The sequence below is a fragment of the Macrobrachium rosenbergii genome, chromosome 13 (genome assembly GCF_040412425.1).
Source record: "Macrobrachium rosenbergii isolate ZJJX-2024 chromosome 13, ASM4041242v1, whole genome shotgun sequence".
Lineage (NCBI taxonomy): Eukaryota > Metazoa > Arthropoda > Malacostraca > Decapoda > Palaemonidae > Macrobrachium > Macrobrachium rosenbergii.
This window is the reverse complement of record NC_089753.1, coordinates 24,679,341-24,692,984: the sequence shown is the minus strand read 5'-3', so window position 1 is coordinate 24,692,984 and position 13,644 is coordinate 24,679,341. Positions and strand designations below refer to the sequence as shown.

The following is a 13,644-nucleotide window of genomic DNA, read 5'->3' as shown; positions in this document are numbered from 1 at the left end:
GCATGGTGCAAGAAAGAAGTGACTATTGTGTATGTGCATCTGCGCTCGTTTACAACCGGGCCGTTAAGGGCCCTTACACACGAGGACACTAGTGTCCGCCACCGGTGTCGGACACTAGTGTCCTTGCTCAAGACACTGCCTGGCAACTAGTGAGCCACTCACACACCTCAGTCGGAAGAATGGCGGGAAATGAAGAGCTTCTACTTGTTGCTTTGCTGGCCAAAAAGAAATCGAAGAGGCGCTCTGTAGAGAGGAAGGTGCATGTACATCCCATGTTGTCATCAAGAATGAACACACGAGCGCATCATACACTTTTCAATGATTTGTGTGCTGATGAAAAGAAGTTTTTCAACTATTTTCGTATGAGCAAGCCGTCATTTGAAGAACTTCTGAGCTACGTCAGGAGAGACATCACAGGAACTACCACAAACATGAGAGAATGCATTGCATTAGACGAGAAGCTTGCTGTAACTGTGAGGTAAGCCTTATATAACTAGTTGCTGGTACTTTTATGAGGACATACATGATAAAAAAAAATACTAGATCTATTAATAGGACAAAAAAAAAAAACCTTAAAAAACTTGATCTATTAGTAATATTTATTTCCTTACAAGTACAGTTCTATTTAGTACAAACAATGAGGTGCTTACTATGCAAGAAATAACTAATTATCATTCATATGGTTGCTGATGTCAGACATGGCTGGTGATGGTGCTGGTGTAGACATAGGAGTTGTTTGTAGATTAGTGTTGCTGCATTGAGGAATGTTATTCAGAGAATTATGATAATCCCCATGAACTGCTGGTTACTGGGCATAGTGGAAAACTGGTGATGGCTGTGGAGGCTGGTATCTGGGAGGTGCCTGATGCTGAAAGTCCTGTGGCCATTGTTGGTACACCTGTTGAGCCTGGTAAATGGTAGCAATAATATCCTGCTTTAGCTTCAATTTTCTGTCTGCAGGTACCTTGTGCAGTTCTGTTACTAAGGATAGTAAGAACATCCTATCCTCGTCGTTTTCATTTGTTGCCTGTTGATTCTCACGCAATGCTTTTTTCTTGAGTTCAATGAGTTCATCATCAGTACTTTTTGTGTTCCGAGACTGGTTATGAGAACGTTTTCCAGGACGTTTCTCAGTCTCCCAAGTTTGCATTTCCTGACCTAGCTCTTGGGAGTCTTCATGTTCATTATCCTGATTAGTCTCTTCATCCATATTGCTTGCAGTGGGTTTGGAGACAGTTTCAAGAAAACGCAGGGCTTCAAAGTAGACATATTGCTTCCGTCCACAGGCACCTGATCCACTCTTTTCTTGCTTCTTCTTCAACAGCTCTCTGGCATAGCAGGATCGGATTCCCTTCCACTTCTTCTGAACAACAACCACTGACAAAGAGAAATCATAAACATCAGAAATACGATTTGCAAACTGTACAACGTCAGTGTGTGTGTGTGTGTGTGTGTGTGTGTGTGTGTGTGTGTGCTGCAGTCACAATTAACCTATTCCTACTTTTTTTTAAATTTTTGCTACAGGTATCTGGCCACCGGTGACACCATGACTGATCTCCAATACCAGTACAGACTAGGCGTATCTACCATCGCAAACATCATCCAGGAAGTCTGCAAGGCTATTTGGGAAAGAGTGAAGACAGTTTGTTTTCCTGATGTGACAGAAAGATTTTGGTTGGAAATTGCAGCTCAGTTTTACCAAAAGACTGATTTCCCTCATTGTCTTGGTGCCTTAGATGGGAAACACATCAGGGTAATCAAACCAGAGAATAGTGGCTCTTTGTATTATAATTACAAGAACTACTTTTCGATTTTGCTTCTTGCTGTATGCGATGCATCACACAAATTCATATTTATTGATGTAGGTGCATATGGGAAGTCTTCTGACACAACTGTGTTCAAGGAGAGTAAATTTTTCAGGAAACTTGAAAATCAAACCCTGAATGTTCCTGCTCCACAAGAATCCTACTCAGGCTTTGGAACACCCATGCCTTTTGTATTTGTGGCTGACGCTTTTGGACTATCCCAACACATTCTGCGCCCATATGCTGGTAAATTTTTGAGTCAAAAGAAACGCATCTTCAATTACAGACTTTCACGAGCCCGCAGACTCATTGAATGCTCATTTGGAATCCTTTACAAACAAATGGCGCATCTTCCATCGACCACTCAATGTAAGCCTATCACTGGCAGAGGACATCATGAAGGCGTATTGTGTTTTGCATAATTTTGTAAGAGACAGAGATGGCGTTCGAATTGAGGATACTTTAACCGTGGAAGGGCTCTTTGATATGGCACCTGCTGCAGGGCCAACTTCAAGACTTGCCAGCCATTTGAGAGACAAATTTGCGGACTACTTCGTCAGTGACCAAGGTATACTTCCATGGCAGTTACAACGTATCTAGACAATGGTGCGGGTGGTGACCTGGTGTGGTGGTGTGGGTAGGTGGTGGTGGCATGGTGTGGTGGTGTGGGTAGGTGGTGGTGGCATGGTGTGGTGGTGTGGGTAGGTGGTGGTGACATGGTGTGGTGGTGTGGGTAGGTGGTGGTGACATGGTGTGGTGGTGTGGGTGTGTGGTTGGTGACAGGAATGGGGTAACTTTTGTGTGTGTAATAATGAATAAACTTGTATACGTAAGCACAGTAGATTCTTTACTTGCCTTGTGAACATGTAATGAAACAGAAAATAAAAATAAACATAAAGGACTTACGTATTTCTTTCTTTTCTGAGAGGGGTTTCTCTTCAAAATCAGGAATGAGTTTCACCATTATTGCATTCCAGCAGTTCTGCTTTTCTATCTTATTTGCATATCCCTCACAAGATGGGTCCCATAGTGCTGGTAGTTTTTCTATTTCACAAATGAAGTCCTCCGTGTTCAGCTTCTCCTCCACCTTCTTTGAAATTGTCCTTGATAGGCCGTCTCCTTCCATCATGGGATGATGGTGGGTGTCAAACTGAGCATGAGAAGCTGGCCAGTGGGCAGCGGTGGTGGACACTGGTGGCTACGTGTGAAAGCTTCCATTTAAAACAATGCTTTGCAGTGAGTGGCGGCAACCGTCAGTGTCCACCACGTGTTGCGGAGCGAGACACCAAATATCTGTTGCCCGGAAGTTGTCTGCTTGGGACACTGCTGTTGCCTCGTGTGAAAGGCTCCATTTGATAATATGGGAGGCAACTAGTCCGACACCGGTGGCGGACACTAGTGTCCTCGTGTGTAAGGGCCCTAAAAGACCAAGGAGCCATTACTCTCCGTTGGCCAGTGCAGCTTGATCCCTTGCCCAGATCCCATGCACTTTCGTCAGGGAAGTGGGAGGGTTTTGAGGACTCAACAGCGAGTACAAAAAATAGGTTTTCCCTACATCAAAACCTATTTTTTGATAGCGTAGTCGCTTGTTTTGTCCTCGAGCTTTACAAAGAAATTGACAGGTGACGAAAAAGGCTTAAGCTCTCACTTTGTAATCCTAACACCCCAAAGGAAACAACATTTCCAGTCCAAGGTCAAGCCACAGATTTCAAGTCCCATTCTTTATTCCAAATACTCTGGTTTTGATACCAAGGAACAAGAAACTATACACGAACTTACATTTTAGGATGCAGTTCTACAGTGGCTTACCTAAGCATGCTGGGTTTGGTTGCAGTGCTGTCACCCCTCTCCCGGCAATAGTTAGCATACTCACCGTCAATAAGACCCCTGGTTTTCTGCAGTAGCACCTAAGGGTTAAGACCAACCATGCCACCTACTGATACACAGTGTAGTCGAATTTGTTTGAGCATGTGGCAGTAATTTAACTGTTGACCACCCTGTACATTTGGGGACTTCTTCGAAAGAGACATTTCTGAAGAAGCCCAATGACGTACTTACTTTCCTAACATCATGTGACCTATGAAAAGTGTGTGGATTTGCCTTTTTAATGAGAAATACTACTATCATTCTCAGCCTTTGTAGGGAGAGTGGTTAGTTTGTGCTAGGGTGTAGGAAAATAGGACCTTCTTGGATGTTTGCTGTGACTTCTAGGTAAACCTTAAGTGCTTGAACCGGGCATAATGTCACGTCTGCTAAATTGAGTTTTCTTATAAGAATGGATTTAAAAGGATCCACATTCTTGGCCAGGAATGATGCGGCAGGGGACAAAAATAATTGATGGTCAGCTATTTGCGTGATGCATCATCCCCATCTAAGAAGAGCCCAGTTCACTAATAAGAGCTCCTGATGCTAATGCAATCAAGATCACCTTTTGTAGCACGTGCGTTGTGGTTGTATTGGGTCCACTGAATTGAGGGGTTGATTGAAGTCTAAGCACCTTGTTCAAGGACCAAGTAATTGGAAGCCTTTTGGGAGTGGGCTTTTGTAGAGCAAAAGACTGCAGAAGGGAAGTGACAACTTCTATACTGGAGTCAATCCTGAATCCATAAAGCAAGGGTTCCGTTAATGCAGGGTTGCCCATTCCTTGGTGGAATTTCCCAAAACTGGGATGACTGGCAGATGGTTTTAATTCTGCCATTGTCTCTTGTTTCTACCCACTACAAATTCTGAAAATCTGTCTTCACATGATTAATATTTCTGAAAGTGAAGGGACAGAAGGCAACTTGGGTCTTATTCAAAAATGGAAGTAGATATCCATTTTTCATTGACCTAGTAAAGGGTGAATTCTATAGCTTTTAATGCTATAGGCACAGGTAAGAAAACCATTTCTATTAGTGGTTTCTCCATGTCTGGTGAAGATGGTATCAGGTGCCATTCTGCATTAGGGAATGCTGCCGTTTGTAAATTCTACATTTACAACTTCGATCATAGTTTTTCTCTCATTAATTACCTACTTGCCATCGGGAGAGAAAGTGCACATTGAGGCGTCTCGCCAAGGATTATCGGTATCATCAGGGGTGAGTATTGGAGCCCTATTATGTTTTGATCTGAATTTCTGTATTCTGAACTGACCCATTTGTTGTTCCAGCATTTGTATCTACACACTTTTCAGTTACAGGATGTAGTACTTTCACACTTGGATGCATACATGACTGACTACTTTCCTTTCCAGAATCATGCTTCATGTCCCTTATATATTGCCATTCAGTGGCAAGGGCATCTTTGATAGTACTCAGTTTCCTTACGGAACTGACCAAATGCTGCAAACTGTGTATACCTTTTGGGGGAGCTTGCAGCAAACTGTGTATCCCTTTTTGGGGGAGCTTGTGCAATCTAACTGAGCTTCAGCAACTGAACTGTAACTGCCTGTAAATCAAGGGGCAGAAGTCTGGGGCAAGTTACTATATCCTTCCAAAAATGTAGACATTTCAGTCTGAGTTAGTTGGATCCCAGTATCCCTCTTGGGGGAAAGATCCTATTCAGCAACAATAGCTGCATGGGAAATAGAATTCCTTCTGGAAGGTTTCTCCCATGGCTAGCTAAAATTTGTGTCCCTGAGCCTTTTGGGTTCAGCAGGGCCATTTTGATGGCAATGTCCACTTCATATTTTTTAATAAGAATGTCAACTCCATGTAAAGATTCCTCTACTTCCTCCATGAGGTTAACCTGGGAGGTATTGGGGACTGATGTTACTTTGCTGGAAAGATACAATCTCCCCCGACTGAACCCTAGGACCCATTGAGACAGCTTAAAAGGAGCTGTTTCATCCTTAAAATGTGCTGCCAGGAGCATACTACAAATCTCACCCACATCTGGTAACCAAGCAAATTCTCCTTGTTTTTTACAAGAACTGTGCTCATGGCAGGTGGTATGGACAGTACCCACTGGCATAAAATGAACTGAGCAATTGCTACAGAACACTTGAACTGAGGATCCTGCCTAATGGTGTCCCTGTAGTGACATAAAGCAAGTTGTTATTAGAAGCTAGTTAGTATTAATTGTTTGTAAGTGAGGGACACTTCTGTAGTTCCTCATATAGTTTCCATATTATAGGTTAAGGGGATCGGCTGCCTAAACAGAGACCAACCACATCCACCCCTAAAAGCCTCTTTATTCGTTCGTCACTACTAAAGGGCAAAGATATTTTAGAAGAAGGAAGCAGTAGCTTGGAGGCTGATATTATAGACGATCGTGAAAATAAAATGATCATAATAAGTGAAGCAAGACTTGATGAATTACTTGAATCATGAATCCCTAATTGTGAATGTAAAGTAATTTCCAGGATCCATTTGGCAAGGGATGGATTCGAGACACTAATAAAAAAGTGTAGGCAACTATGATACCCTAGAGTAATACCTTGCAACAAGATCAGACAGGGGGGGACCAGGAACCTAAAATTTATAATAATGTGTCTTAGGCACATAAATAATCAATTAATATTCTTATTTATAATCATTTTGCATTAATTAATAACCAAAAATAAAAATTAAAACCATAAAATTAATTGTAACACAGTCTTTGAAGGCCCTTTTACTTTTTTTATGTAACTAAAACTTTGAAGGCCCGTTTCTCAAAACATAAGTTTTTCGCCTTTAAAATGCATCTCCTCCCTTAGTATTGGACCAATCTAAATGAAATTTTATATATAACATGGGGAAACATGGTAGATTAATAAAATGCCGGGGATTTTTAATATTTTGAGTTGCTGATTTTTGGTCTTTTTTTTTCTGTCATTTTTCCAGGAAAATTTCATAAAAAAGAAAAAAATTCATATCTCGAAGAAGAATTGAAAAATCAAAAATCCCTGGCATTTTATTGAAGGTTCATATGTGTTTTATACGTGGTTCAAATCCCATCCCTTAAAAACTAAAAGCAAAGGAGAAGATGCATTTTGAAAATGGCCAATTTTGGCCGAAAATTGCTCTGGTGTCACAAAACCTAAGGTCATTGACCAAAATTTTTTTCCCCAGAAGTTCCACATAATGTCCCTAAACAAACCCCCTATGTATCAACAACCTGTCATTAAAAAAGTCGGAAACCAGCCGATCCCCTTAACTTGATTACAAGTGTGCAGTTGTAATACATTTAATTAAATATCTATATTAAACCCTCTAAGGTTTAGGTTAGTTTTCATACCTGTATATGGCTTATTACTTATACACTGTTAGTCCTTTTACAATGGCCAAGTGAAATTTTTAATTCCAATTTTCATGTCATTCAGACTAACTGCTATGAACTATAGCCTCCTCGCACTAAACTGGTGGAGAAGCCCCAGCCACCATTGTAACTGCAGAGATTGCAGGATTCGTCAGTATTGTATCTATTTAGAACTTAATCATTAACAAGCATACAAAATATAGCATATCATTACAAAATCTTGATGTAATATATAAATCTCTGTTCTTTCTGCATAGTTGCTGTCACTGAAATATTTGTCTTTGCATAAAAAAAAAAGTGGGTGTCACTGTGGGCAAAGAAAGGGGAGGCGTGCTAGTTAATGGAACAGCCATTGTTTTGGCAGGATCATCGAATCTTACACTTTTCACCTCATCAGCTGATTTCAGTGACATAAACACAATTGCTTTTACTGATTAGCTGATCTTCAATTTGTATTTGAATTTATGTTTGGGTTTAATCATAAGAGCACTGCTCCTTTGTTTAAGGTGATCTAAAATTAATTTGCTATAGGCCTACATAAATATTCAAAACCTGGAGAACTGTTGACTAAATTTGAAATGTAGGCTAGGCATATTTGTATGCATTATAAACTTTGTTTGGTAGCACTATAAAAGAAAGGCAAAGAGGAAACCAATAATATTTATTACCTACTTAATATATAACACTTTGAAAATATACACAAGCCTAAAAACAAGACAAACACACACTCAATCTCTATTTCTCTCATTATGTAATCATTCGTCTCCATCAAATTCACTACTGTCATCATTGATGTCTGTAATAAAACTTTCCAATAGATGGTCGAAGGCTCTATCTTTCCTCCTATACTCATCTTCAACTTCCCTCGTGTGGTGTATACATTTCCTCCAGTCTTCTATGGTTACGCTGTTTATGGCAGTTCTTGCTACTTCTACTTTCTTCAAAGTTTGGTTTCCATGAGAATTATTCTTTTTTACTTCTGTCTTCATCTGAGCCCAGATAAGTTCAATGGGGTTTAACTGACAGTGATAAGGGGGAAGTCGGAGTATTTGATGACCTGCTTCACTAGCTATTTTATCAATGGCATACACTTGCTTACATCTGTTTACTTTGACAAGGTCAAGGAGTTCGTGTTTGTTGTGTGAAGGATCATGGTTGATGCTGTTTTCTGTTAGCCACTGGATTATTTCACATTTCTTGGAACTGCTGGTTGGTGCTTTATTTAACATTTTTGAATGGTAAGAAGCATTATCCATTATTATAAGGGAATGCGCTGGAATATTTGGCAGTAGCTGTGTCTGAAACCAATCATGGAAGCACATATAGTTCATGCTGTCATGACAGTCCCCCTTATTGCCATTCTTTGATGTGAAAAATAATAGAGCTCCTGGAATGAATCCGTCACGGCCACCTGCATGTAAAATTATGAATGTGTCACCTTTACCCGTTTTTAATTTTGGGCCTTTTGATCCATCAGCAATTGTCCAACATTTACTTACACAGTCATTCTGGTTTATCCATGTTTCACCTAGATAAATCTCTTGCTTTGAACTGCTGGAGTTTCTGTTTTCATTGAGGATTCTCAAATATTTGTTCCTCGCAACAACTATGTCCTCTCTCTCCATTAACATAAATCTTCCGCTTCTAACCTTCTTATAACGGAATCCAAGTTGTCTCACAAGTAAGCGTAGAGACGTCTGGGCACCAGGAAAACTTATAGGTGGCTCCTTCACTTTTTCAAGTACAGATTCTATGGTGGGAATTTCACCCCTTTCATAAAAAGAGAGGATCACTCGCCGTAGGCACTCTTTATCAAAGTTGTTGACTGCTCCCAGCACAGGTGATATCCTTGTCCTACAGGGTGGAGATTTTATTCCATGCTCTCTATGCTGTCGTTTTATGCGTTGAAGGGTTCGGACAGAGATGCCTGTAGCAGCAGCAGTCTTACGCTCAACATCCATCTCACTTTCTCTTTGATCTTGATTTCGATAGTGATTATATACGTTCAGAATAATTCTCCTTGATTGGCTCGTTAACCGTGAATTGCAATGGGCCTCTTCTCTTCTTTCTTGAGCCATGGCACATCTCCCTGTCAAAATGGAATCACGTCCATTAGAATTTTGTACATATATACATACATATATATATACATATACATACATACACATATATATATATATATATATATATATATATATATATATATATATATATATATATATATATATTACATATACATACATACATATATATACATACATACATACATACATACATATACATACACACACACACACACACATATATATATATATATATATATATATATATATATATATATATATATATATATATATATATATATATATATATATGAATTTTACTGGATAACAGAGAATATCTTTTATGAAGAATGTTAATAATCTATATATATACATACATACATATATATATATATATATATATATATATATATATATATATATATATATATATATATATATATATATATATATATATATATAATTTTACTGGATGACAGAGAATATCTTGCATGAAGAATGTTAATAATCTGTCGAGACAGCAGTTTTATGCTGTTTTCGAGTTAATTGAAGGGGAAATATAAAAGATATATAGTTTTTCATGTATTTATTGAGTAATAATAATACTGAATCGGGAAATATATGTAAAAAAATTGTATGTATATTTCCTGTATGCCAAGAAACATGTATTAAAATGACATAACGTTAAAGTTATAATTTAAAAGTGAATGTTAGCAAATGAAGGCAATTAACCACATATAGGCCTATAGCCTACAGCTTCATTTACAATACGACGGCATAAATTCATAAACAAGCCTTATGATACAATTGCTTAAATGTATAGTTGAATAAAACAAAGGGTAAATAGAGAGGAGATATAATTTTGCGGTTTACACAATTATTGGAACTAGACCTATATGAGGTTACCAATCGGCTCCACCAGATTCAACCACTTAACCAAGGAATTTTAGTGAATAGCCTAGCCAATCTGTGAACCACAACTATTTCCAAGTATTCTAAATTCTAGCAATGATTTCTGAGTTTGACTACATATGGAATAAACACTCAAATTCAGCTCTGTGATAAAATCCTATACTGGTACTCAATATTGCCATTGGATAAAAAAAAAAATAAAAAAATAAATAAATAAAACAGAACGGATGGAAGAAAATGCCTCGTTTTAGACCAGTTTTTTTCACTTTATTTGTTACGAAATATCAAACACTTTTCTGAAAGTTTACCCAACTTTGCTGAATTGGGTCAAACCTTCCATTCCTAACCAAACATCTATGGACACAGCCTTTAACAACTGGATCGGAACTGGAGAGCTGGGGAAAATTTTTAATAGATCTATGGGTAATGCTTATCTGATCTTCCTCTGCCAATCACTCATTACAAATATCATTCGATGTTTCCCCACTGACAAGAATATAAATATAAAAAGACACCTTTATTTTGTGTTAGTGTACGCAGGAAATTAAATAGGTAAATACATGAAGCTATGTAAGTACCTTCAAATGGGATGAAAAATATCAGAAATTTGTTGACGTCACTGAAACCAACTGATGAGGTGACAAGTGTAAGAGTCGACAGTCCCGCCAAAACAATGCTGTTCCATTAACCAGCACGCCTCCCATTTCTTTGCATACAGTTGCACTCGTTTTTTTCTTGTTTCAGCAACTATGCAGAAAGAATAGAAATTTATATATTACATAAAGATTTTGTAATATGTTATATTTTGTATGCTTGTTAATGATTAAATTCTAAATAGATACAATACTAACGAATCCTGCGATCTATGCAGTTACAATGGTAGGCGGGGCTTCTCCGCCAGGTTAGTGCGAGGAGGCTTTAGCATGTAACCTTAGGGCGGTGTCACACTATGCGGCGTTGCCGTATGCGGCACCGCCACATCACCTGCATCCTGTCACACATAAGCGGCGAAGTCGCTCAGTCTATCCCCAGCAGCTAGCATAGATAGGTTAACTATCATGTTGTCCAAACTGAATGTTATTTGCACATTAGAAGCAGAGGGCTTACTGAAAGAGCCAAGTCGTGGTAAACACTGGATTCACCCATTTAATGCAGAACGAGAAACAAGTAAAAGATTTGAAAAGTTTCATGAGAATATATGAAAATATGATGAAAGGTTTTTCGAGTATTAACGAATGTCTAAAGCTTCTTTTGATGAACTGCTGGAAGTGCTGAGGCCTCATATCTCGAAGCAAAATACAAAGTTTCGAAGATCAATATCTCCAGAAGAAAGATTAACAGTTACACTAAGGTGAGTAAAAAAAATAAATATTATTACATGATTTATTCACTGGAAAAAATGGTAATGTAATACAGTAACTACAGTATATTATAATAATTCAAATCCAAATAGAAGAATTGAATGCAAAAATAAAATATTCCATGAATTCTGAAAAACTATTTCATAATCGAAGCAAGATGTTTAGTAAGGAGATTGAGGAGACTACGTCAATCATTTGAAAGTCCTGTGAAGACATGGATTGGGTATCTATGGTGCCATGATGGACAGGAGTTGGTGATTGCATAGAGGATCCTTGTGCAGGAGATGGTGCTTCCACAGGAGATGATGCCTGCATTAGCTGAGATGGTGCCTGTATGTGAGCTGGTCCCTGCATATGGGCTGGTGCCTGCATATCAGCTGGTCCCTGCATGTGAGTTGGTGCCTGCATTTGATGAAATGATGCCTCCATATGAAGTGGTCCCTGTACATGTAATGGTGCTTGCATATCACTGCTTGACATAGAAGCAGGATACCTTTGAAAATGATAAGAAGGATTCATTACGTACTGCTGAGATGAAAGATAGGGTACTTGAGGTAATTGACCTGGCTGTAAGTTCTGTGATTTTTTTCGTCGGATGCTTGGAAAGAATTGAAGAGAGTCAGCAGTCTGAAGTCTATTTTCTCGTCATCATTAAGTTGCTTGTAATCAGGAAGAATGGATATTAAAAATGATTTGTCTGGATCTTCTTCTGTCTGTTTGGAGCTCTCATCCATTTTCGAATTTAAAACAATTTTCGTTTTACAATACTAGGTAGCAATGAACGCTTTACGAAACTAGGTAGGCTAGCAATCAACGAGCCAGGTTCCGGCTTTTACAAGGATATTATCAATTCCAAAGGTTTAAAACTAAACTTTTAACTGGAAGTTATTATTAAGCACTTATCTTGCTATTTTTGATGTTTCCATGATGTTCGATAATGAAAACGGAGAAAAAAGTCGACTTTTTTTTGGAGTGCTGGTAACAACATGAACTGTTCACTCTAGACCAGAAAGAGACAATGGCTTCTTGGTCTTTTAATGGCCCAGTTGTAAACAAGAGGGCGGATGCACATGTGCAACAGTCACTTCTTTCTTGCACCATGCACAAGTCACTTCTCTTTCTTGCAGGTTCTTTTGACATGGGAAAAACTGGGTTCAGCTTCGCTGAAGATAAGGGAAAGTGCCCTCTTTTCTGGGATCGACCTGTGTCGCCCAGTGAAATGTCCCATATAGCACCCATTTCTAGGTATAAATATTTGCTACATATACCAGAGAAAAAAGCTATACAGCTAACAGGATGCCAGAATTACTACCTCTGGAGCGATCATCCTCATAGGATGTCGGTATGTCATCTAGGAGCGAGTGGAAGCCACTACCACAGATGCTTAACCCAAATAGATCTCTCCTCTCCCAAAACCCCTCTACCTAAGGGGTGCCGTTACAGCGGTCCTTCTCCGCTCGCTACTACTACTTCTACCCAGAACCTACATCCTCTCATAGCACCTTTTCACGAGTACACACGTTGTTTTTCACTGGTGTGTTTTTTGTGCCCTTTTCCTTATTTTTGGGATTTTTTCATCTCATCATGTCTTCAAGAAATCAGGACGCATCCTCTTCTAAGTTGAGTATTCAATTTTTGTTGGTTTGGAACTCGGTTGGACAGTTTTGTCCCGCTTAACCCTTTGGCTGCGTAGTGCTGGAAGGATTTTTGTCCCCGAAAAACGTAATTTGCCGGCAAATTTTGAAGTTGTACTAAGTACCCTGATATTGGAAACAATGTTTTCCATCTATTCATGACTCTTAAACTCTATATTTTTTTGTTTTTAACACATTTTTGACCATTTTACCCAAAAAAACGTACTTTTTCAAAAAAATTACGAAAATTGCATATCATCACAATTGACATGTAAAATGGGTTGGAATATGTTTTTATGATGAAAAATAACTAAATTAATGAAATATACTGAAATATTGTTATGATTATGTACTTAAATTTTGATTCAAAACTAGTACAAATTTTGTTATATTTTGGAAAATATCAAAAATTGTTAATAAAACCAGAAAAGTTATGGAAGTAAAATTTTATTACAAAAAATATGAAAAAATTACAAACAATTGACAAAAAGACATATTTACTTCTTTTCATCCTTACATTTACATGTTTTCTTATAATTCTTCACAGTATGAAAAATTTCAAAACAGGGGACAACACAAAGAGGAGGGTTTTGTGGGCACTGTTTACAGAAATATGATGTCTGCTTCCTCTTACATGTCCCCTTTCCTTTTT

General features: G+C 38.4%; 2 protein-coding genes across 7 annotated transcripts in view; one reads left to right on the top strand and one right to left on the bottom strand.

Moving 5' to 3' along the window:
- The window catches only part of LOC136845041 (tigger transposable element-derived protein 1-like), a 289,897-nt gene that overhangs the window by 65,024 nt on the left and 211,229 nt on the right, over positions 1–13,644 (top strand). The window lies entirely within an intron of this gene.
- LOC136845042 (piggyBac transposable element-derived protein 3-like) overlaps positions 1–13,644 on the bottom strand; it is an 85,859-nt gene that overhangs the window by 7,045 nt on the left and 65,170 nt on the right. The window contains exon 4 of one of the 6 annotated variants that reach the window (XM_067114775.1): positions 7,669–9,111. The exons of the other annotated variants lie outside the window; for them this stretch is intronic. Coding sequence (XP_066970876.1) covers positions 7,778–9,111 — 1,334 coding nt within the window. The 3' untranslated portion in view covers positions 7,669–7,777. Of the gene's footprint in view, positions 1–7,668; positions 9,112–13,644 lie in introns of those variants that run through there. 6 annotated transcript variants of the gene reach the window in all.